Source organism: Lithobates pipiens, unplaced genomic scaffold (genome assembly GCF_037356315.1).
Source record: "Lithobates pipiens isolate NorthernLeopardFrog02 unplaced genomic scaffold, aLitPip1_a1.2 Scaffold_25, whole genome shotgun sequence".
NCBI lineage: Eukaryota > Metazoa > Chordata > Amphibia > Anura > Ranidae > Lithobates > Lithobates pipiens.
The window spans coordinates 129,237,652-129,264,599 of NW_027507787.1; the positions used below are offsets into that span (position 1 = coordinate 129,237,652).

A 26,948-nucleotide genomic window follows, 5' to 3' on the forward strand; every position below is an offset into this window, starting at 1 on the left:
GGTTTAATATATTCAATAGGTACTCAAAAGATTAGAAGATAAATGTAATATCGTCTCCACTACAGGTAATAAATGGAACGTAGAAAAAGAAAAGACAATATATGTATATAAAAAATAAAAAAAATATATATATATGTATATATAGTGAGGGACCCTCACTCCTATGCGTAGTAGTATTTTGAGTGGTAGACAAATGGATAAGAAAAACAATTAATGATAAATAAGACTGGTGGTCCCAATGCGATTTTTTAGGTAGCAGAGTTGCATAAAGTGGCAGTGCTGAATATAAAGAAGGTCAGTGAAAATAACTACTACTGTATTTGTTTCAGTGACTAAAGTACTATACATAAAATAGTGGACGAAATAAAAAATATATAAAGTGAATCACCATGCGATTTGTTAAAAATGACGAAAAACGCATACAAAGTGCTAGTGCTGAACAATAAATAGATCTGAAAAGAAAATCTGCTAAGTCAAAGTATATGTGTAACAGTGTACAAAAGTAATCATTAGCTAGATAAGGAAAAAGATGTAAGTAATGCTTGCCTTGTGACTAAAGAAATCGCATATGGTGTTAAAGCCAAGGGAGGGTTAAGCAAAGTGACTCTGTGCGGGTGTCTTTATACCATAGACTTAAATATCGGTGCAGTGCACTAAATAGAATCATACAATCAAAGAAAATAAATCAAATTGTTGAATCAAAACAAAAACGCATAAACGATCCAAGTGTTGGTGAGAGGGAAACAACCCTCTGGGAATAATCCAAAACAGAAGGAAAAAGGTGCACAGTGTTTGAAGCTATAAAAAATATAAAAAAACAACAATGGAACAGTAATCCTAGTTAAAATTGTCCATTCAGCTGGTGCAACAACAAGTGGCGATTAGCCCAAAATCGCATGTAACAAGACAGTCGCCTGCAATGCTGGTGCTTAAAATATATGTGCACTATAAGGTAGAGATTTAAACAGTGATAATGGTGATGGTGGATATCTCCCACGTGGTCCTGTGTAATCAGAATATGGGTGTCCCCTTACCTTACAGCTGTAAGGTAACAGCATATGGTATATGTATCCTCAGGGTTCCTGGTGGTCCTTATCCCTCGAGGTCCTATTCACGTGTCCCCGGGTCCTGGCGTCTCCTGCCTACTGTGCCGTATTGGGCTCTGTAAGTGGTCCCTCAGCGGTACTTCAGCGTGGGGGGGGGAAATTGGTGGTATACCTCGGCGGTTTTATGCAAGGGGTTAAACAGATAAGGAGGAAGGGAGCTCCATAGTATAGTATTTTTCAACAGTATTGAAATTTATTTATAAAAACAGCTTTGGTACTCACAGAGTAACAGACAGAGTTTTTGTATGGTGTATAAACGAGCCTCGAGCTCGATTGCGTCACTTCCGGTAGCGTCCCGACTAGTGTTCGTCACGGTCACGTGACTTCATGACCGTGACGAACACTAGTCGGGACGCTACCGGAAGTGACGCAATCGAGCTCGAGGCTCGTTTATACACCATACAAAAACTCTGTCTGTTTGTGAGTACCAAAGCTGTTTTTATAAATAAATTTCAATACTGTTGAAAAATACTATACTATGGAGCTCCCTTCCTCCTTATCTGTTTAACCCCTTGCATAAAACCGCCGAGGTATACCACCAATTTCCCCCCCCCACGCTGAAGTACCGCTGATGGACCACTTACAGAGCCCAATACGGCACAGTAGGCAGGAGACGCCAGGACCCGGGGACACGTGAATAGGACCTCGAGGGATAAGGACCACCAGGAACCCTGAGGATACATATACCATATGCTGTTACCTTACAGCTGTAAGGTAAGGGGACACCCATATTCTGATTACACAGGACCACGTGGGAGATATCCACCATCACCATTATCACTGTTTAAATCTCTACCTTATAGTGCACATATATTTTAAGCACCAGCATTGCAGGCGACTGTCTTGTTACATGCGATTTTGGGCTAATCGCCACTTGTTGTTGCACCAGCTGAATGGACAATTTTAACTAGGATTACTGTTCCATTGTTGTTTTTTTATATTTTTTATAGCTTCAAACACTGTGCACCTTTTTCCTTCTGTTTTGGATTATTCCCAGAGGGTTGTTTCCCTCTCACCAACACTTGGATCGTTTATGCGTTTTTGTTTTGATTCAACAATTTGATTTATTTTCTTTGATTGTATGATTCTATTTAGTGCACTGCACCGATATTTAAGTCTATGGTATAAAGACACCCGCACAGAGTCACTTTGCTTAACCCTCCCTTGGCTTTAACACCATATGCGATTTCTTTAGTCACAAGGCAAGCATTACTTACATCTTTTGCCTTATCTAGCTAATGATTACTTTTGTACACTGTTACACATATACTTTGACTTAGCAGATTTTCTTTTCAGATCTATTTATTGTTCAGCACTAGCACTTTGTATGCGTTTTTCGTCATTTTTAACAAATCGCATGGTGATTCACTTTATATATTTTTTATTTCGTCCACTATTTTATGTATAGTACTTTAGTCACTGAAACAAATACAGTAGTAGTTATTTTCACGGACCTTCTTTATATTCAGTTTCCTTCCAACCCACAGGAATGGCAGACTGTGGCCTCCCAACTGTGGTGGTGAGATAGATGGGAAAGGAAACACGTCCGGATCGTCCCACCCCCCAACTCGGGGTCGTACTACTATAACTGCAAGGGGTACAGTAGAATCATGTTGTTGGCATTGGTGTTGGCAAAGTATGAATTTCTGTATCTGGATGTGGGGTAGAATGGCCGTATGTCGGATAGAGGAGTCATCGCCAAGACTGAATTCTACAGGCATCTCCAGACTGGCAGCTTGGGCTTGCCACCTCCAGCAGACAACGTGGTGGGCCTCCCATTTGTGTTTGTGGCAGATGAGGAGGTCTAGTGCTAGAATTGCTCTCACTCTAAAGATTGCGGCGATACTTCACATGTGTGGTTTGAACACCGTTTACATATGCAGGTGCGACTTCCATATGCGCAAGCTCGCGGGGACGGGGGAGCTTTAAAAAAAAATCTTATTTATTTTATATGATTAAGTTGTGTTTAAAAAAAAAATAATTTTGATCACTTGTATTGCTGTCACAAGGAATGTAAACATCCCTTGTAAGAGTAATAGGTGGTGACAGGCACTCTTTACGGGGGGATCAGGGGTCTAAAAGACCCCCGATCCCTCCTTTGCACTTCAAAGTATTCAGATCACCATTTTCATCAATTCTGAATACTGTATATATTTTTAAACCAGTGCCATTGGCAGCCAAATAAACAGGAAGTGACGTTGTGACGTCGCTTCCGTGTTTACAATCAGGAGGCTGGAACAAAGCCGTTTCCGGCTTCATTGCAGTCTGTCCCTGGCCACCATAAGATTGTCGGTCGGGTCTTCCGTGTCATCGGGAGGCCCGGGAAGAGTGGCAAGTGGCGCTCCTCCGGGATAACGGCCGAGCGGCTTTTAGCAACATCGGTTGTTATCCTGAAAGCCGATCGCCCGCTCTAAACAACGGTACCGGCATGATATGTCTGCAGCTGCGGGCATCATTCTGGTGTGACCCCCGAAAGCCAAGTACGCACATCTGCATACGCCTGGCGGGAACAGGTTAAAAACATAACATCCACATCCCCAACTCAGGAACTTACAATGTTCAACTTTAATAAAGTGAAGGCCATATTAGACATTAGTATGTCAAAACTGTGTTGCTCTTGCCTTCATCAGATGGGGTGATCTCACGCCTGTAAAAGCCAAATGTTGAAGATGCACACAAATTGGGAGTCAAAATGTGGATTATGTTTAAAATGTGTGTCTTTTCCCTACATCTATTTTGATAAATCCACAAAACACACAGTGTGTCAACATGTGCTATCTGGCATCATGGGATATCAATGTAGGCGTTTTGGGAGTGCAACCCCTTCTTCACAACTAAAGTAGATGAGAGGAAGAGGTTGCACCCCAAAACATGCCCATTGATCCCCCATGATGTGAGCTAGCACATGTTGACACACTGGGCCTTATTTCAGAAAGGACAATCCACTTTTCCCTACTAGTGCACTTGCATTGCACTTGTAGTGCAAAGTGGTTTGGCTTTTTTGAAATAAGCCGCAGTGTCAACATGTGCTAGATCCCATCATGGGGGGATCAATGGAAGTGTTTCAGGGGTGCAAATCATTCTTCTCATCTACTTTAGTTGCGAGGAAGGAGTTGCACCCACAAAATGCGTACATTGATATCCCATGATGGCAGATAGCACATGTTGACACACTGGGGGTTATTTACGAAAGGCAAGTCCACTTTGCACTGCAAGTGCACTTGGAAGTGCAGTCACTCTAAATTTAAGGGGTAGATCTGAAATGAGTGGAAGCTCTGCTGATTTTATCATCCAATCATGTGCAAGCTACTGTTTTTTATCTTCCTTGCATGTCCCCCTTGGATCTACAGCGACTTTACTTCCAAGTGCACTTTCATTGCAAAGTGGATTTTCCTTTAGTAAATAACCCCCACTGTGTGCATCTTCAAAATTTGGCTTTGCAATTACTTTCACATTTTTATAAAAAGATACACAATAACGACAACTTTTTTTGTTTTTAGATTTTGGCTAAAACATCAATGATGTTGGTCAGTCTTTTTACAACATCATTGATGTTTTCCTTGAGCTTCTCTAAATCCCGATTGCACACCATTATTTTGCTGATGAGGACTTGTGCACTTGCACTGTTGAAGTGAGATTCTTCTTCCACAACATCCACATCACCTAAAAATAAAAAAACACACACCATGTATTATAAATATGCAGGCATACATCTATTACCTGAAGCTGTGGTCTCAGAGACTGACCTGTTGTGGTCACCATTTCAACCACTTCCTGAACCTCGGAATCCACATCCTTAGATTCTGTGCTGAGTTGTTCCCCCTCTTCATTAGGTGTGGGGATTGTGGTGTCCTCATATGTCCAGATTCTTTTCTCCCCCATGTGAATACAAAAAAGGTATACTTAGCAGACAGATATTTGAGGCGAGAAATAGAAATATGAAACATTGCTTGGAAGTGCCCTCCAATTGTCTGTTTTGGCAGAGTTCTTAGCTGAAGACATGATTTTTTCCCTTTCAAAAGCTGGAATACTTACCTGTTTTGTGCAAGTTTCACACATGGAGAGACCCCTAGTATCCACTGGAGCACCTGCGTGGGACACCATAAAAAGGTTGTTCTGGTGTCCCGCACTAGTGCTCCTGAGTCCAGATGTGTAAACAGCCACTGAGTGTCTTCTCCTTACACTGAATTGAGTTTGCATTTCATTATAGTTACAAACACATCTAGACAACAATGTACTAAACTTCTTTTAATAAAAATATGCATGAACAAATGTAGTTAACCTGCATCTGCCAAAAACATTGTATTAGTGGTCGAATTATGTTTACTACAAATGATTACTGTGCCCACGAACCTCAAACTTGCCATTTTAAACTGTACAACAGTAAAGAAAAGCACATGGAGCAGCACTAAAGTAATAATAATAATAGGAACACACGACAAATACTTACTTTTTTTAAGCACTTTCCTGATCTTTCTATACTAATCATGCTCCCTTAATTTCAGATCTGAACAGCGTTTCCTCAATTGCTCCATGAATCGTTGTACCCCAAAATTCCTGTGCAGACTTGTCACAACTTTAGTCCTGATCTTGACCTTTCTCACATTTGGGTTTGGGTAAGGTCCATGCTTCTCTCTTCAAGATGTCTGCCCTCTTCAAGATGTCCACCATCTCCACCATCTCTACAAAGGACATATTTGAGGCCTGATATCTTCTCCTGGATGTTGAACTGCTTTGCTCTGGGCTTTCGTCATTGCTGCCCTCTGCATGCACCTGCTGTGTCTCTGCCATATGCTCTCCCACTGCCCCAAAAGAGAAGAGGCGGGAAATACACTAGAAAGAAGGACAGAGGCAGAGTTTCACGCATGCACAGTGTATATAAAGCATAACACACGGGTGTCGTACGTATGATCTGTGAGTGGAGGACGAAAGGATCGTAAGAGCCGATTGTGTAAACGAAGGTACAATTTTAACTTGGGGCATCAGTGGTTAGTGGCCTATACTGCTTTAGAGATTGAGGCCTATATTGGGAGAAGATTAGGAGAGTTTAGCCTGACATTAGGGTTTGATTTGTGTTGTGTGTTGCAGCTAAAATGGTGGATAAATTCACTGACCCGGACTTCCTGCCCAAATTCCTGGATGTGTACAGGGAGCTGCCATGTCTCTGGCAAGTGACATGCAGAGAATACTCCTAACAAGCTAAAGAGGAAAGCAGCGCTGGAGAAAATGTTGTAATGGGTGAAGCCGGTGTATCCCACAGCAGACATCTATTTGAAGGCCAAAATTGGTAGCCTGTGGAGCACATATAATAGGGAGCGAAAGAAGGTCCAGGATTCCATGAGATCCGGAGCAGCAGCTGATGATATGCTCATAAATGTACCCAGGCTGTGGTACTATGACAGACTGTGTTTTTTGTCAGACCAAAGTGAACCCAGGCCATCGCTATCCACACTTCCTTCAACATCAGCGGAGGCTCCTGAAGTCCAACCTGGGCCTTTCACTCAGGAAGAAGATGTGGAGGAGCCCAGCTTGAGCCAGGTATAGCATTGTTCAACATATTTTTTGACAAAAATTAAATGATGTTAACTAGATGTTATTGATCACTAATTTCTGATTTAATAAAGTGGTTTACATATCAATAGACAGTAGTGGGCAAAAATGAATGGGTCAAGAATGAAAAATGTTGGGGTCAGAATGATAGTCTTTTCTATTTGTTAACATTCAATTTGCAATAGTCATGAGCTCAAAATTCTGTGTGATTGATGATCAAAAAACTAAAATTATGTACCATTTTCATACACAGGAAAGTGTCAGCCAGGAGGAGGCCATGGAAAGCAGTCTGACTGAATCCTAGGTTCCTCCCCTCTGCCTTCCAATCAAAAGGACCAGGAAGGTGAGGCACCTGGAGAAGTCAGCGACTGCTTTAATTAGCCAGGCTACTGCGGTACTTACAACGACCCCTAGTGGCCCTGAGATGTTTGGCTGTTTGACAGCGAGTAAACTGGAACACATGGAGGAGGGCGCAAACGCCTCATCTGTGAGAAGATCATTCTTCAGGCCCTAAACAAGGGGACAAGGGGCCAACTCACAAATAAAATCCACGTATGTGAGTTTGACCATACTCCTTCACTACCTCCAGCAACACCACCAACACCACAGCCACCCAACCCACCACAGCAGCATGGAAGGAAGCGTGGAAGGAAGTGTTGAGAGTGATGGCCTGGGTTTGGTGTGGTCTGGCAGAAAAAACGCAGTCTGTTGTGAGACCACAGCCTTGGGACATATATGTCATCTGCTGCTGCTCCCAATCTCTCTGAGTCCTCGACCGTACTGTGCTCCCTATTAAATGACTTTTGACAGTCAAATAATTGATGTCTGTCCTGGGGTATAAAGGCTTTACCAATTCCAACTGCTTCTCCAGGGTTGCCTTCCTCTTTTTTTTGTTATGACCCCTATTATATTTCTAATTTTGGTTTTGACAAATACTTGGCTGTGTTTTACTTCAAAAAGGACAGTTTGTTTGTGAGTAGGCAGGTACATTTCCCAAATACATTGTCAAATTAACAAGGGACACCAGCATAGTTGTATCTCTTTAAGGTTAAAAAAATACAAGATAATAATGGTGGTAACTTGACACACAAAACGATAAAAAATATTCTGGAGATCACAAGAAAAAAAAATATTCTGGAGATCACGAGAAAAAAAAAATATGGAGTTCAATAGAAAAAAAAATAATATACTGAAGATCACGAGAAAAAAAAACAACAAAGATTATTGATGAGCTCACGAGAAATAATAAAACATCAGCTTGTCAGAACTCTTCTTCTCATAAAGAAAAAGAGAATGCGCTGCATTGAGAGATTTCAACATTTGCTGCATGATGAATGTGCTCTCCATCTCCATTACGAACACTGGTTTTACAAGACTGAGCGCTTCCGGCTCATACTTGATTCCGAGCATGCATGAACTTTTGTGTGCGGACTTGTGTACACACGATCGGCCTTTCCGAACAACAAAATTTTGTTGGTGGAAAATTTGAGAACCTGCTATCAAACATTTGTGGGTCGAAAATCTGACAGCAAATTTCCGAAGGAGCATACACACAGTCGTACTTTCCGACAACAAGCTCACATTGAATATTTCCCGTTGGAAAATCCGACCATGTGTATGCGGCATAAGAGCGAGGCTTGGATTACTTCTCTGAATATGGACAATAAAGCTTCCCTTCTGGAGTGAATGGAAAGGTGTAATAATAATCTTGGTCAGAGGAAATATGGTGGCCCTCCTGTAGATTGGGTTGGAGAGGCTCCTTCACTTGGGACAGAAATATTTATCAACAATATCCCTCAAGAAAAATATGAATATAAATTCCACCTTTTCAGACTGCTGGAACAATGTATGAGTTTGTCTCATACAGACAGTTGTAGACTTTTGCCGAACAGTCTGAGGTGGGGTGGGATCACTGTTTGTTATGTGTGTGTCTTTGTCCCGTTGTGTGCCTTTTAGGTGTGCATTCCCATTGTTAATTGAGTCACTTATTGCTTCTGTATGATCATCTCATGGAAAGGTGATTAATATTTTGTCCACTTTAACTTGTTATCGAACTTAGGGGGGATGTTATGTGTTTATGTTGATTAGCTTACAGATTAATTAGAACACTGTCAATTAGATCATTTTCAACTATTTGTTGCTAGCTATGGATTAGCATTATGTGTATGTTGGCTGTTCCTTAGCTATGTAATTATATTCCTGTTTACCATTTGTATTGTATACGATCATATGGTCAGGCTCACCTGATATTGTGTGGTATATAAATTCTGTGTAGGGTTTTAATAAAAAACGTTCCAGTTTGCATCTAAGCTAGTGCCGTATAGTCTTGGATGCTCAGCTACAATACCTGGTTCATGGGTCCAGACTGGATTAAGCTATCTCTTGACAGAAGCACCCAAGCTTGGTGCTGGATGGTTCCGTCAAATATACATTAAACATTTGTATTCAGTTTGACTTTGGGGGGGGGTTAGGGGCTTTCAATAGAGTAGGCCTTCCATTTTCATAGAAAATCACTGTTTTAACCCTTCCTAACTAGTTGAGCTAAGTTCAAAGGCCATTTAGTGCATTATGGTTACTATGGAGAATTCCCACATTATTTTTGCGGGTCTGTGAACCTTGAACACACATGCCAAACCCATGGTAGTAGCACACCTGAACCTTGTACCTACAGCCAAAGTATCTGAATTATCATGCTGCAGTAATAGATTGTATTGTACACCAGAAAAATAAATCTAAAACACTGCTAATAGTAAAGCTGCTCATTTACAGAGATGGGGAATAATGACCTTTTCAGCCACTTAACACAATCAGAAATATGATTTCCATTTAAACCATAATTAATCCTTAATTGCTACACCTGATTACACATCATTATGTTAATACAAGTACTACCTCAACAGAGATTTAATAGAGAATATTTTACCCATAGAGCAGAAGGATGATCTTGGAAGAAAATCTGGAGCAGTATATGGCTCACTATCTTCTTGTATACGTTCTCCATTCTGTATGCCAACCCAGTCTCTTCCATGAAACTTTGGTGGAACAATAAAGGGTATGCTTTTTGCTCTGAAAGTAAAAAAAAAAAAGAAAAAGGCTACACCATTTTCCTGTCAGATTCGTACATATGACTGCTATTTGTTTATGCCAAAGACTGTATTTTGATAATGTTTGGCTACAAAACATAGGTTATAAACTGTAGACTTACATTAAAGATTCTGTCTTCAAGAAAGACAGAGAAATAACTCAAATAACTTAATTTCTTTTAAATATAACTATTTCTTGTGATGTATAGCCAAATGATGGTTCTTAACAAAGTAATCTGTCAGTAATCCACAATTAACTAAAAGTGACTAAGCGTGAGCCAGGTCAACTGGACACCAACATGGGTGTAACAGCAAAAAACCTGTGCCGTTTGCAAATTGAAAGCAGTGTTAGTACCTACAGTGACTATAAAAAGTACTCAACCCTTTTTGCAGTTTTTATGTTTCATTGTCAAAAAAATTGAATCGCAGAGGATTTAACTTGGATTGGAAGATTTAACGGGCGGCACAGTGGTGTAGTGGTTAGCACTCTCACCTAGCAGTAAGAAGCATCGCTGGTTCAAATCCCAACCACGACACTATCTGCTGGAGTTTGCATGCTTTCCCTGTGCCTGCGTGGGTTTCCTCTGGGTACTCTGGTTTCCTCCCACAATCCAAAGACATGCAGGTAGGTTAATTGGCATCTGTCTAAAATTGGCCCTAGTATATGAATGGATTGTGGGGACTGACATGAGTGTGCTATGTACAGTGATAGGGACAATCGTAGACACTCACTCAGGTTGAACTGGATGGACTGGTGTCTTTATTCAACCTAACTAACTATGAAACTATGAAACTTTTGTTACACTAATAAACCGAAAATACTATGGAGCACCATTCTATACATCGCTGAGATGCACCAGCTCTAGAGAGAAGCCCACTCATCATATGGCTGCCTGGAATAAACCTGCATTTAAGGTGTGTGTGTGCAGTAGTTTTTTTATTTGAAAGCATTCTATGCATTAAGATAAAAAAAAATCTGTGTGCAGCAGCCCCCCTAGTCCCTCCTAATACTTACCATTGCCCCATTTCGATCCAGAGGTGTTGCACAAGAGGCTATGCTGTCCCGGACTCTCTCTCATCATTGGCAGAGACAGCAGTGGGGTGCCATTGGCTCCCCCTTCTGTTCAATCAAAGGCAGTGAGTCAATGAGGAGAGAAGGGCAAGGGGCCGGGCCACAGCTTTGTGTCTGAATGGACACACAGAGCAGCTGCTTGGGTGCCCCTTTAGCAAACTGCTTGTTGTGGGGGCACTCGGCAGGAAGCAGGGGCCAGAAGTTGCCGATGGGGGGCCAGAAAAATAGGAGGATCTGAGCTTTAGTATCATTTTAATGTCTTATTATAGGCAAACTAAAAATGTCCTAGTATTTGATTCTTGACCGTAGGGTTATAGTGCTATCTCCAGGAGTAGGAACAAAACAAAAGCACTTCCTAGGGACATCTCCCATTGGTAGCCAACTCCCCCATCTGCTATGTGCAGCTCAACTTCACGTTCATGGGGCTGGCTAGGTGGATACTGGCTGGGGCGGATACTCTCCATCCAACATGAATAACCACAGAACCACCTACCTAACCTAATAATTAAGGCCTTCTTTAACAATTGGAGGTGTCAAAAAGATTCTTTCATTAATTCAAACATACTGTAAATCCATTAGGCGATTGAGCATGCAGAAATAAAATGTTTCTTAGCAACAGTTTTCATTATATAGATTCAATATACAGTATCTCACAAACGTGAGTACATCCCTCACATTTTTTGTAAATATTTTATTATATCTTTTCATGTGACAACACTGAAGAAATTACACTTTGCTACAATGTAAAGTAGTGCGTGTACAGCTTGTATAACAGTGTAAATTTGCTATCCTTTCAAAATAACTCACACAGCTATTAATGTCTAAACCACTGGCCACAAAAGTGAGTACACCATTAACTGAAAATGACCAAATTGGGCCCAGTTAGCCATGTTCCCCTTCCCTGTGTCATGTGACTCGTTAGTTTTACAAGGCTCAGGCGTGAATGGGGAGCAGGTGTTTAAAGTTTGGTGTTATCACTCTCACTCTCTCTCATACTGGTCACTGGAAGTTCATGGCACCTCATGGCAAAGAACACCCTGAGGATCTGAAAAAAAAATTGTTGTTCTACATAAAGATGGCCTAGGCTATAAGAAGATTGCCAAGACCTTGAAACTGAGTTGCAGCACGGTGGCCAAGACCATACAGTGATTTAACAGAACAGGTTCCACTCAGAACAGGCCTCGTCATGATTAACCAAAGAAGTTGAGTACACTTGCTTAGCGTCATATCCAGAGGTTGACTTTGGGAAATAGACATATGACTGCTGCCAACATTGCTGCAGAGGTTAAATGGGTTGGGGTTCAGCCTGGCAGTGCTCAGACCATATGCTGCACACTACATCAAACTGTATGCGTAACTGTCATCCCAGAAGGAAGCCTCTGATGCACAAGAAAGCCAGTGTCTAGGAATAAGGACCTGCTAGGAATATTAGTTTCCTTTTAGCATGGATATTCTTTTTTATTTTTCTTCAAGGCATTCAATAAACAGCCAAATTGGGTGACAAGCTATTAAATATAGACAGCGGCGCCCAGGCGTACTGGGCAAGCCGCAGATCGCGGAGATATGCCGCGAGTGTCGGCTCCCGCGCGTATGCACGAGAGTGACATCATCGCGGCTCCGGCGAATCACAGCACCGGAGCCGCGAGACCCAGAAGTCGCTCTAGGATACATGGCAGCGGCAAAGAGGAAGACGGAGGACAGCTTTGGGGGCTTCGTTCTCAGGTAAGTTATTCATAATGAGCTAGTATGCTATGCATATTAGCTCATTATGCCTTTGCCTTACAGGGTGTTTTTTTTTTTTTTTTTGCCTTTATTTCCTCTTTAATAAGAGGTTTATATGTTAAATGTGTATTTTTGATTCACATGTCTTGTGAAATTAGGAAGTCAGTTTCAGCCAGTCTCAAACCAAAGGGAGACAGTGAGAACATTTTGAAATATATATACAGAAGGTGTGAATATCGGAAAAGAGGAGCATAAAGTAGATTGCTCTACTGTACTGTACTGAAAAATTTAGTTTTAACTTATAGCTGGGATATTTTGATTATTTCAGTTTAAGTCTGACTTTAAATAATGTTTTGCACTTAAGTTCCAGAGGTTAAAAGAAACTAAAGGTGTTTGTTTTATTGAATCCTGCTGTAATACTGTATTTGAAAAATGTTCATTTGAATATACAGTATCTCACAAAAGAGTACACGCCTCACATTTTTGTAAATATTATATTATATCTTTTCATGTGACAACACTGAAAAAATACACTTTGCTACAATGTAGTGAGTGTACAGCTTGTATAACAGTGTAAATTTGCTGTCCCCTCAAAATAACTCACACAGCCATTAATATCTAAACCGCTGGTGACAAAAGTGAGTACACCCCTAAGTTAAAATGTCCATATTGGGCCCAAAGTGTCAATATTTTGCGTGGCCACCATTATTTTCCAGCAGTGCCACTGGAGTCCTTTTCCACTCCTCCATGATGACATTATGGAGCTGGTTAGAGACCTTGCACTCCTCCACCTTCCATATGAGGATATCCCACAGATGCTCAATAGGGTTATAGTCTGGAGACATGCTTGGCCAGTCTATCACCTTTACCCTCAGCTTCTATAGTAAGGCAATAGTCATCTTGGAGGTGTGTTTGGGGGTCATTATGTTGAAATACTGCCCTGTGACCCAGTCTCCAAAGGGAGGGGATCATGCTCTGCTTTAGTATCTCACAGTACATGTTGGCATTCATGGTTACCTCAATGAACTGTAGCTCCCCAGTGCCGGCAGCACTCATGCAGCCCCAGACCATGACACTCCCACCACTATGCTTGACTGTAGGCAAGACACACTTGTCTTTGTACTCCTAACCCGGTTGCTGTAACATACGCTTGACACCAAATAAGTTCATCGTGGTCTCATGAGATCACAGGACATGGTTCCAGTAATCCATGTCCTTAGTCTGCTTTTCTTCAGCAAACTGTTGGCGGGCTTTCTTGTGCATCATCTCTAGAAGAGGCTTCCTTCTGGGATGACAGTTATGCATACAGTTTGATGTAGTGTGCAGCATATGGTCTGAGCATTGCCAGGCTGAACCCCAACCCATTTAACCTCTGCAGCAATGTTGGCAGCACTCATATGTCTATTTCCCAAAGTCAACCTCTGGATATGACGCTAAGCAAGTGTACTCAACTTCTTTGGTTAATCATGGCGAGGCCTGTTCTGAGTGGAACCTGTTCTGTTAAATCACTGTATGGTCTTGGCCACCGTGCTGCAACTCAGTTTCAAGGTCTTGGCAATCTTCTTATAGCCTAGGCCATCTTTATGTAGAACAACAATTTTTTTTTCAGATCCTCAGGGTGTTCTTTGCCATGAGGTGCCATGAACTTCCAGTGACCAGTATGAGAGAGAGTGAGAGTGATAACACCAAACTTTAAACACCTGCTCCCCATTCACGCCTGAGCCTTGTAAAACTAACGAGTCACATGACACAGAGAAGGGGAACATGGCTAACTGGGCCCAATTTGGTCATTTTCAGTTAATGGTGTACTCACTTTTGTGGCCAGTGGTTTAGACATTAATGGCTGTGTGAGTTATTTTGAAAGGACAGCAAATTTACACTGTTATACAAGCTGTACACGCACTACTTTACATTGTAGCAAAGTGTAATTTCTTCAGTGTTGTCACATGAAAAGATATAATAAAATATTTACAAAAAATGTGAGGGATGTACTCACTTTTGTGAGATACTGTATATTGAATCTATATAATGAAAACTGTTGCTAAGAAACATTTTATTTCTGCATGCTCAATCGCCTAATGGATTTACAGTATGTTTGAATTAATGAAAAAATCTTTTTGACACCTCCAATTGTTAAAGAAGGCCCTAATTATTAGGTTAGGTAGGTGGTTCTGTGGTTATTCATGTTGGATGGAGAGTATCCGCCCCAGCCAGTATCCACCTAGCCAGCCCCATGAACGTGAAGAAACTAACCCCCTATTCATGCCCTTATGCAGATGCTAGCAATTTGAAGAAATTACTACATCTTTTACAGCAAAATCTTTGTTGTTCATCTTTGTTGTTCTAATGCCACAGGAGGTCCTGAGATGAGTAAAGGGAGACTCCTGCTGGAAAAATGTTCCTGGGAATGACCCCTTGAGGGGGGCCATGATGCAAACCCAAGGAAGACTTCCAGTGAACACCTCAAGAAAGAGACCTGAGGTGCCAGCTCAAAGACCCAAGCCTAGCCCAATGCATCAGTTCCAGTTTGTCTGTGGATGTCAAGTTCTGTCCTTACAAAGAGGCAAGTTTTTGGGGTGGAGAATCTTCTGTTTACATGGATGACAACAAAATCAAATCCTTGGAGGTATTTTTAAAAGTTTAGGAAATTAAATTAAGGAGTGAAATAATGTGGATTTTTTTTCTGTATACTGGAAATTTTGTGGACATTCATATGCCATACAAAAGAAACTATTTTTGTGTTCCTTTATATTTTTTGATAGTTATATAATAGGTGAGATTGAAAAAAGACACAAGTCCATCAAGTCCAACCTATGTGTGTGTGATTATATGTCAGTATTACATTGTATATCCCTGTATGTTGCGGACGTTCAGGTGCTTATCTAATAGTTTTTTTAACTATTTATGCCCCCCGCTGAAACCACCACCCGTGGAAGGGAATTCCACATCTTTGCCACTCTTACAGAACCCTCTATGCAGTTTAAGGTTAAACCTCTTTTCTTCTAATTTTAATGATTGGCCACGAGTCTTGTTAAACTCCCTTCTGCGAAAAAGTTTTATCACTATTGTGGGGTCACCAGTATGGCATTTGTGAATTGAAATCATATCCCCTCTCAAGCGTCTTTTCTCCAGAGGGAATAAGTTCAGTGCTTGCAATCTTTCTTCATAACTAATATCCTCCAGATCCTTTATTAGCATTGTTGCCCTTCTTTCTACTTGCTCCATTTCTAGTACATCCTTCCTGAGTACTGGTACACAGAACTGGACAGCATACTCCAGGTAAGGCCAGACCAAAGTCTTGTGGGAGAATTATCGCTTTATCTCTTGTGTTAATCCCCTTTTTAAAGCATGCCAATATTCTGTTTACTTTGTCAGCAGCAGCTTGGCATTATATGCCATTGCTGAGCCTATCATCTACTAGGACCCCCAGATCCTTTTCCATCCTAGATTCCACCAGAAGTTCACCCCCTAGTGAGTAGATTGCGTTCATATTTTTGCCACCCAAATGCATTATTTTAAATTTTTCTACATTAGACCTCATTTGCCACGTAATTGCCCACCCCATTCATTTGTTCCGATAATCTTGCACTTCTTAGCTTAGTGTCTTCCGCAAATAGAGAGATCAAACTGTTTACCTCACACTCCAGGTCATTTATGCATTATTATGCATATTTAAACAGGATTGGTCCCAGTACAGAACCCTGGAGAACCCCACTTCCCACCCCTGACCATTCTGAGTATTCCCGACGGATTAATTCCGGAAGAGGTCCAGAAGTGATGTTGCATACACACGGTCGGACCAAGTTGTCGGAAATTCCGGTTGCCAAGAATGCGGTGATGTAAGCCGCGTACGGTGGCACTAGAAAAAGGAAGTTCAGCACCACGCCTGGCACCCTTTGGGCTCCTTCTGCTGATCTCGTGTCTATCGCGTATTAGTAGAAGTTTGGTGAGAGACGATTTGCGCTTTTCAGATTTGTGATTCAGTTCGCTACTGCTCTTCAGTTTCTGCTTGTCTTTGCGTATCTGATAATCAGTGCGTGTAGTCAGTAAGCATTCGTTTCTCATTGTGGACTATATCTTGGTATAGTACGCTTTGATTTGCATTGCTTATTGTCTGCTTGCTTCTGCTATTCAGATCGTTCTTTCAGGCATTGCTGTTTATCGGTGCTTTCTGTTGTCCGTTCTGACCAGCCGACCGTTTTTAAACCATGTTTCGTCTACGTACTCGTCGTAGAGTTTGTGCTGTGCAGGGGCTTCGTGTTGGGGTTCTTACTTTCACACAAACCCGGTCCATGAACAGGGAGGGGAGGCGCTTGTGGACCAAGAATTGGTTGCGCCAGCATGACCAATTCTCGCACATGCCTTTGCTCCATGAGATCCGGGAGAATAATCCTGATGATTTCAGGAATTATCTCTGGATGACAGACCCCGTTTTTCACCGTCTGCTGGCTTTGCTGTACCCTTATATCAGCAGGCAGGATACCTGCATGTGGCAAGCCATCACTCCGGAGCAGAGGCTCATTGCCACGTTGCGCTACTTAGCGACAGGGAGAAGCCTTCAGGACCTCAAGTTCTCTACAGGCATCTCCCCCCATGCTCTGGGGATCATTATTCCAGAGACCTGTTCTGCCATCATTCATGTCCTGCAGAAGGACTATATGAAGGTAAGTTTTATCCTTTAACATCACATTCCATGTATTTAATGATTGCTAATGTCTTGCATTTCTTTCCTCATTCCCTAATTACCATCATTGCAATATGCTCTAATTCATAAGCTCTGCCCCTTTGTCCTCATGCATATTTGCCTCACTAACTTCCCCATCATGCTCTTCTTGGCCCATAAAACTATAGTCTAGTCACTTACCAATGTCAGCTCCATAGTATTGTTTTCCCCTAAACATCCCTTAAAATGTCTACAAATGTTATGTGTGTGCTTCAATTCATGCAGAGTGACTTTTTTTTTGGTTATGCCAAACTCATTAGGAACCCCCCTCCCCCCAACTACTAGGTCAGCTGCTAGCAATCCTCTATCTGCTGACTTTACCAAACCCAATACACACTATACCTACCTTTTTGATGGTCAAATTTATGGACGAGTTCACCAAAGCATGTAGTGCAAAGGCCTGCCTCAATACTTTCAAATGCTATAATTTTTTTTGTTTTTTCTCCTATTATTATCTTGATATGTAATAGCAGATGACTCTGATAAGGGGACCTTATAATTTAGGCTTTAAATACTCAGTTCCCAAAATGTTATACTGATCTTGGCAAAAATGTTGGTGTCTAATCTGCTTGCAATGTTGATTTGCAAGATTACAAATTTTTTGTCTTGTTTCACTCCACAGTTTCCTTCAACACCACAGGAATGGCAGACTGTGGCCTCCCACTTTGCCAGTCGTTGGGACTTTCCCGATTGTGGAGGTGCAATTGATGGGAAACACATCCGCATCTTCCCACCACCCAACTCGGGGTCGTACTATTTTAACTACAAGGGGTTTAATAGTATCGTGATGTTGGCGGTGGTGTATGCGACCTATGACTTCTTGTATGTGGACGTGGGGCAAAATGGCCGGATGTCGGATGGTGGAGTGTTCGCACGGATGGAGTTCTACTGGCGTCTCCAGAGTGGCAGTCTGGGCTTGCCACCCCCAGAAGTGAATCAGGAAGGACTCCCATTCGTCTTCATCGCGGATGAGGCATTTGCCCTGGCAAACCATCTGATGCAGCCTTTCCCGATGAGGACCCTCATCCCGGATCAGAGGATTTTTAATTTCCGCCTGGCCAGGGCCAGAAGAGTAGTGGAGAACACTTTTGGAATACTGGCCAGCCGGTTCCGCCTTTTTTTAATGCCTATCCACGTGGCGGAATACAAAATAAATCACATTGTGCTGGCCTGCTGTGTTCTGCACAATTTCTTAAAAAGACATTCTGCAAACTATGCGGTCTCAGTTGTCCAAGATGCAGACTTGCTTGAACATGAGAACCTCACAGGCCTTGAAGCTGCTCATCCTGGCTTGCCCCCCCAAAGCGCCATGAGGTTCGAACCCAACACATGGAGTACTTTGTGGTTAGGGGGGCCATTGATATGCCAGACAATGTCTGAGCGGAATTTTTTTAATACATTTTCCTTTGAAACTCCAATAATCTTTGTTTTCATTTACTGCTTGGCTTGGTTTTAGGTGTCTCCTAGGTAAATGCATGTTTTTTGTTGTTGTGCCTTTTTCTACAACAGGGCAAACCCAAGTTCTGAGCGAGATGAGGGGGCAGTCTCTTCTTCAGTTAATCTTATTATGTTGTGGGTCTGCTACACACACACCTTGTTTTTGTTAACTAATGTATGCAGTGCATTACTGACCAAAATCTTGCTCATTTTCAGCACCATGACAGAAATATGTGGGCTCAGGAAAATGGCATGATTGTGAAAATTAACAGATCACTGTGGGTGTTATTTACTAAAGGCACATCCACTATGCACTACAAGTGCACTGCAAAAGTGCACCTGAAACTGCACTTGGAGTGCAAAGTGGAGTTGCCATTAGTAAATAACACCCATTGTCACCGAAAACAACAATTTTACTCCAAATACTGCTTTTGCGCATTGAAAAAGGAAGCCACACATTGTTGATAATTACACTTTTTAATAAAAGCACATTCACATGTGCGTTTAGAAAAGGGTTTTACAACAAACCAACATATTGGGTGTATCAAAAACATTATTTAAGGTAATTTTTGGGTAACTTGTTTTTTTTGTGTAAACAGGAATGTATCAAAGTGTAACATACAGAACACAGGAAAGTTCAACTTTGAAAAGTGAAGACAATATCAGACATGAGTATGTACAAACTGGGCTGATATTGTCTTCATCACATGGGGTGTCACCCCTGGAAAATCCAAATTTAGAAGATGCACACAGTGTGTCAACATGTGCTATCTCCCATCATGGGGGATCAATGTACATGTTTTGGGGCTGCAACCCCTTCATCTCAGCCACTTTTCACAAAACACGTACATTGATCCCCCATGATGGGAGATAGCGCATGTTGACACACTGTGTGCATCTTCCAAATTTGGATTTTTTTAAAAGACAAAAGTTGTTGTTTAAAAGCAGAAAAATAAAACCCTAGCTAGTTTGGGGTGTTTCACACTCTCCCCAAAAAATCAATGATGTTCTTCATTTTATTTTTAACATCATTGATGTTTTGCTGTATATTTTCTAAATCCTGATTGCACCCCATTATCTCCCCAATCAGGATCTGGGCACTTTCACTGGTAAAATGTGATTCTTCTTCCACATCACCTACAAAACAAAGCAAAAACAACACACCGTGTATTATAAATATGCCGACATACATTGATGAGCTTACCGGAAGCTGTGGTCTCCGACACTCACCTGTTGGGGTGACAATTTGTCCAACTTCAACGATCTCTCCTTCCTCCTCCTCCTGCTCCTCTGTTTCTTGTGTTGGAATTTTGCCTTCTTTGGGAGGGGTGCGGTCCCTGGTGTCCTCAGACTTCCCGAGTCTTCTCTCCCCTATGAGAATGTAAAAAAGGAATAATTAGCACACAGAGGGCAGAAATCAGAATATGAAACATTGCTTGGAAGTGTTGTACAATTGTGTTTTTTGGCCGAGTTCAAAGGTGAGAACATTATTGTGGACACTTTGTTAAGCTGGAATACTTACCTGCAGAATGATATTTCTTACGAACGAATGAAACCATGAACTTGGAAGTGGCCATTTTAAACTGTACAACATGAAATCAAAGCACATGGAGCAGTATGCAAGCAAGAATAATCATATGAACACACGACAACTACTTACTTTTTTGAAGAACACGCTTGATCCTTCTGTACTGATCGTGCTCCCTCAGTTTCAGGTCTGACCAGCGTTTTCTCAGTAGATCCTTGGATCGCCGTACCCCAAAATTCTTAAGAAGACTCTTCGCAACTTTAGTCATGATCTTAGCCTTTCTGATATTTGGGTTTGGGTAAGGTCCATACTTCCCATCATAGTCGGTCCTCTTCAATATGTCGACCATCTCCAACATCTCTCCAAAAGACATATTTGAGGCCTTAAATCTTCTCTTCCAGGATCGTGACGTTTCAGGCTCCGGGCTTTCCTCGCCCTCCTTCTCGTTAGTGGAACTCTGATTGCGCACCTGCGTTCTCTCCGCCATGTGCTCTCCCCACTGTGCCGAAAGCGAAGGGGCGGGGAATAGCCTAGAAATAATATCAGGGGCGGGTGGAGTTTCACGCATGGGCACTGTATATAAAACGCAACACGCGTGTGTCGTACGTATGATCTGTGAACAGAGGGAGAAGCTGATGCGACGATCGTGCAAACGAAGGTAACATTTTTAACTTGGTACATCACTAGCCTATGCTGCTTCTAGATTGAGCCCTTCATTAGTGGAGTTTAGCCTGACATTAGGGTTTGTCTTGTGTTGTGTCTTGCAGAGATTATGGACGGTTTCAATCATCACAGTTTCCTCCCTCTGTTCATCTATAAATACAGGGAGCTGCCCTGCCTGTGGCAAGCGACGCATCCTCATTATAGTAACAGATTAAAGAGGCAGGCAGCAATGGAGAAACTGGTTGAGTTTGTGAAGCCGGTGGTCCCCAGGGCAGACATCCACTATTTAAAAGTGAAAATCGGTGGCCTGAGGAGTACATATCTGAAGGAGAGGAAGAAGGTGCTGCAGTCCATGCAATCTGGAGCTTCAGCAGATGACATTTATGTCCCCAGGCTGTGGTATTATAACAGGATGCAGTTTCTGTCAGACCAGGCTGAGGTCAGAGAATCCCTCTCTACACTTCCTTCCATGCGTCCTATGCTACATTCCACACCCGCTGAGTCTTCCGACGCCCAACCTGGACCTTCCACTCAGGAAGAACTGGGAGAGCCCAGCTTGAGCCAGGTATAGTATTGTTGTACATATTTTGGGAGTAAAAATGAATGATGTTAACGTGATTTTTGCTCACTAATTGCTGATTTTTGAAAGTGTTTCACATATCAATAGACAGTAGTGGCCATTGGGACAAGAAATAAAAATGCTGGGCTCAGAATGATAGTCTTTTCTATTGCTTAACAATTTGCAACAGTCTTGATGTGAAAATTGTGTGTGTTTAATGACCCAAAAACTAAATCTATGTCCCTTTTTCATACACAGGAAGATATCAGCCAGGAGGAGGGTGTGGAATGCAGCAGCCAGGAGGTGGCTGTGGAAAGTGGCAGCCAGGAGGATGCGGGGGTAAGCAGCAGCCAGGCGGTGGGTGGGCGGAGGAGCCTGACAGAATGCCAGGTCCCTCCCCTCCGCCTTCCACGCAAAAGGGCAAGAAAGGGGGGGAATGTGGAGGAGCCGGCTCTGAGGCTGATTGGGGAGGCTTCAGCGGCCCTCCAAGCCACCCCCACCTATCAAGAGGCCTTTGCCGCCTTGGCTGCATGCAAACTGGAGAAAATGGAGGAGGGGCAAAAGCTCTTGTGTGAGGAGATAATTATACACACCCTCAACAAGGGTCTGTTGGACCAAATCACACAAACAACACACTTGTGTGATTTGGCCCATGCCCCTCCTCCTCCTCTTTCTGCCACAGCTCCAGCACTACAGCCACAGCCTGGAAGGAAGCGTGGAAGGAAGACCAGAGTGTGATGACCTGGGTTCAGTCTGGTCTGACAGAAGGTGCAGCCAGCCTCTTGTAGTACCACAGCCTGGGAACATAGATGTCATCTGCTGCTGTTCCGGGTTTCTTGGACTTCAGGGCCAGACTTCTCTCCCTCAGACATGTATTCCTCAGGCCACCAAGTTTTGTGATTAAATAGTTGATGTGTGCCCTGGGGGCCAAAGGCTTCGCTAGTCTCCCCAGTTTCTCCATCGCTGCCTCCCTCTTTATCTGTTACTGACACCTAAATAAAGTTTTTTTTTGTTTGAAGAAATACTTGCGTATGTGTTTTACTTCCAAAAGGCCAGTTTATTTGTGAGCAGGCAGGTACATTTCAAAAATACAAAGTGAAATGAATAACAAGGAGCACCAACACTAAACAACGTCCTGTAGATTAAAAAAGAAAATACAAAAAAGATAATAATGTTGTTGTGGTAAGTTGACATACAAAACACACCCCAAAAAATGCAAAGATGAGCAAACTGTCAAAAAAGGAGATGTTTATGAAAAAAAAACAAACACAAAATTCCCCCAAAAAAATAAAAAAATAATGTGCCGATTTAAAATATTGTATTGCTGAACTGAGTAAAAAAGACTGAAGAAATACGTTCGGGAGAAGTGTGTATGACTATGAACATCAAAAGAAGTTCATTCTTGCAGCATTGTAAAGAACAAGAGAATGCGCTTCATGAAAGAATTTTTACCATTGCAGCGTGACGAATGTGCTATATCGATTACGAGCAGTAGTTTTACCTGAGCGAGCGCTTCCATGTCCGAATTTGATTGTGAGCATGCGTGGCACCTTGTCCGTCGGAGTAGGCTACACATGATCGGAGTATGTCCGATTGGAGCAGTTTGTCGGAAAGTTTTACCGGCAAGTTGGAAAAGTTGGTCCGTCGGAGTATCCAGTCCGATGCAGACCACACAAAACGCTCCGATCAGAAACATTCCGTCGGAATCTCCGACCGTGTGTACAAGGGCTAAGAGTTTTTATACTATTAATGTTAGGCTAACTGGTCTGTAATTCCCAGGGATGTATTTTGGCCCTTTTTAAAATATTGGTGCCACATTGGCTTTTCTCCAATCAGCTGGTACCATTCCAGTCAGTAGACTGTCAGTAAAAATTAGGAACAATGGTCTGGCAATTACTTGGGGTGCAAGCCATCTGGTCTCAGTGATTTATTAATGTTAAGTTTCCCAAGTCTATTTCAAATTCTGTCCTCTGTTAGCCATGAGGGTTCTTCCTGTGATGTTTCATGAGGACAAACAGTGCAGTTTTGGCTACTAAAGCCCCCTGATTCCCTCGTGAAGACTGAGGAGAAGAATAAATTCAATACCTTCACCATCTGACCATCCTTTGTAACCAGATGTCCCTCCTCATTCTTTATAGGGTCAATATGGTCTGTCCTCCCTTTTTTACTGTTTATATACTTAAAGAATTTCTTGAGATTTTTTTACTCTTCTCCGCTATGTATCTTTCGTTTTCTATCTTAACCGCCCTAATTGCACCCTTACATATCTTGTTGCATTCTTTGTAAATTCTGAATGCTGATGATGATCCCTCAGCCTTGTATTTTTTGCCATCCAGGACTTTACTGGCTGGCCACTCTCCTCTCAGACAATTTTTTAGTCCGCAGCCCCAAGGTATGATCGGTTCCAGCAACCATCGCCAGCGTCTGATTTACATAGTGCAGGAATACCTAGGGGCAAGGTCAGACTTGGACACCTTTCCCACCGAAAATTCTCTGGCTTACTGGGTCTTGAGGATGGATCACTGGCCAGAGCTTGCACAGTATGCAATTGAGCTACTGGCTTGTCCTGCATCCAGTGTTCTTTCGGAACGCACCTTCAGTGCTGCTGGTGGCTTTGTTACCGATCACAGGGTGCGCCTGTCCACCGAATCAGTTGATCGACTGACCTTCATCAAGATGAATCAGTCTTGGATCACCCACAGCTACCAAGCACCTGAAGCTGATGTAACCGAATAATTTGTTTTGAAATATCACATCCCTTCAAGACTGCCTATGCTGATGCTGAGTGACTGTCCTGTTATGTTGATTGTCTATCTTCTTCCTCCTCCGCTGATATGTTGGAAGAACATTTCTGGTTCTGGGTGATGCCATCAGCCCAATTTGTCTGCCCCTGTTTAACAGGGGCGTTTAATTACAATTTTTGATGCAATGCTTTGCAGCAGGGTTAATTCCTGCACTACAACTAGAGTATATGGGAGAGGTTGCAGTGTCGTGGCACCAGCACCAGTGCCTAAGGCCCAATTTTTCTGCCCCTGTTTAACAGGGGCGTTTAATTACAAATTTCTGATGCAATGCTTTGCAGCAGGGCTAATTCCTGCACTAAAACTAGAGTATATGGGAGAGGTTGCAGTGTTGTGGCACCAGCACCAGTGCCTAAGGCCCAATTTTTCTGCCCCTGTTTAACAGGGGCGTTTAATTACAATTTTTGATGCAATGCTTTGCAGCAGGGCTAATTCCTGCACTACAACTAGAGTATATGGGAGAGGTTGCAGTGTCGTGGCACCAGCACCAGTGCCTAAGGCCCAATTTTTCTGCCCCTGTTTAACAGGGGCGTTTAATTACAATTTTTGATGCAATGCTTTGCAGCAGGGCTAATTCCTGCAATAAAACTAGAGTATATGGGAGAGGTTGCAGTGGCACCAGCACCAGTGCCTAAGGCCCAATTTTTCTGCCCCTGTTTAACAGGGGCGTTTAATTACAAATTTCTGATGCAATGCTTTGCAGCAGGGCTAATTCCTGCACTAAAACTAGAGTATATGGGAGAGGTTGCAGTGTTGTGGCACCAGCACCAGTGCCTAAGGCCCAATTTTTCTGCCCCTGTTTAACAGGGGCGTTTAATTACAATTTTTGATGCAATGCTTTGCAGCAGGGCTAATTCCTGCACTACAACTAGAGTATATGGGAGAGGTTGCAGTGTCGTGGCACCAGCACCAGTGCCTAAGGCCCAATTTTTCTGCCCCTGTTTAACAGGGGCGTTTAATTACAATTTTTGATGCAATGCTTTGCAGCAGGGCTAATTCCTGCAATAAAACTAGAGTATATGGGAGAGGTTGCAGTGGCACCAGCACCAGTGTCTAAGGCCCAATTTTTCTGCCCCTGTTTAACAGGGACATGTAATTACAATTCTTGATATAATATTTCACAGGAGGGCCCGTTCCTGTGCCCACCCAGAGTAACTGTGAGGACTTATAGTGTTGTGGCACCAGCACCACAACCACCAAAGGTCAGTTTTTCTACCACTGTTCAACAATGACATGTAATTACAATTCTTGATAAAATCGTTCACAGCGCCCACCAAGAGTCACTTTGAGGGCTTACAATGTTGTGGCAAAACCAACACCTTGTTCCGCCATTTCTGCAGAGCATATAGAGCAGGCCCCTACTTTCAAACATCCAACTTACAAACATCTCCTACTTGCAAACGGAAGGAGACAACAGCAAGCGAGATGAAAAAAGACGGAAGGCAAAACAAATTATACAGGGGTGATAACCCTTCCCTATGTTTTCCAAAAAGCTTAAAAACAGTTTTTTTGACTGGAGCTACACTTTAAAAATGTACCAGTTCAAAATTACAAACAGATTCAACTTAACACAACAAACCTACACAGTCCCTGTCTTGTTTGCACCGCCTGTATACTGCTGTTCTGAGTATATAGGGCCTGGGGGCCACACGTATTTCCTTTTTTTAATATGGGTACAGGGTTCCCCTTAATATGCGTACAAGACCCAAAGGGGCTGGTAATGGGCAGGGAGGGCTACCCATGCCATTTTTCTCAATGATTTTCAACCATATTGCAGGAACCAGATATAACATTAAAACCGCAAGCAGTTTTAAATGACGTTATTTCCGTTAAATGTCATTTTGTGCAGGGACTGTTCTAAACACGGGAAACATGTGGCACTTCACAGGCATACTACAGACACCCCCAGGCACGATATTTAAAGGAATATTTCACTTTTTTTTTCAATTTAATCGTCATTAAAATCAGTGCTCCCGCCAAAACGGCCATTTTTAAAAACATTTTTGGCATTGACCCATGTCCCCTGGGGCAGGAGCCAGGTCCCCAAACCCTTTTTAGGACAGCATCTTGCATATTAGCCGTTAAAATTAGCACTTTTAATTTCGAACGTTCGAGTCCCATAGACTTCAATGGGGTTCTAAAGTTCGTACGAATTTGGGGTCCGTTCGAAAGTTCTGGTGCGAACCGAACCGGGGGGTGTTCGGCTCATCCCTAGCTGTGTTGTTATCTAGGAGCCGATTAGCCCTACCTTGTGATGCCTCCTACCTTTTGCGTTGTACCTACCATTTTAATTTAATATGGGTTTACAGCCTGGGGGCTGTTGGGTACTGGCTATGACCATTCTGCTGTGACAAAGTCTGCACTAGACATGTGCAAAAGGAAAAAATTGTTTCGTTTTATTTTGTTTTAATTCGTTAATTCATTAATTTTGTTTAGTTATATTCGTTAACTTCCTTAAATTAGTTTTCGGATTTCGTTTAGTTTTCTAAAAAAAAAATCGGCCACATTCGAAAATATTTCAACCAAATTTGAAAATATTTCTACCGGATTCGAAATTATTTCAACCGCATTCGAAATGATTTCAACATGATTCGAAATGATTTCAACCGCATTCGAAAATATTTTGTGACCCGACTTTAGGGCCATGTATCTCGGGGTCACTTACTGCTAGAAACTCCAAATTTGGATATGTTGTAGTGCTAGT

General features: G+C 42.3%; 1 protein-coding gene across 2 annotated transcripts in view; it reads right to left on the reverse strand.

Moving 5' to 3' along the window:
- LOC143930510 (synaptotagmin-15-like) overlaps positions 1 to 26,948 on the reverse strand; it is a 218,436-nt gene that overhangs the window by 100,566 nt on the left and 90,922 nt on the right. For both annotated transcript variants that reach the window (XM_077454866.1, XM_077454865.1), the window contains exon 3: positions 9,580 to 9,722. In XM_077454866.1, coding sequence (XP_077310992.1) covers positions 9,580 to 9,722 — 143 coding nt within the window. The remainder of the gene's footprint in view (positions 1 to 9,579; positions 9,723 to 26,948) is intronic.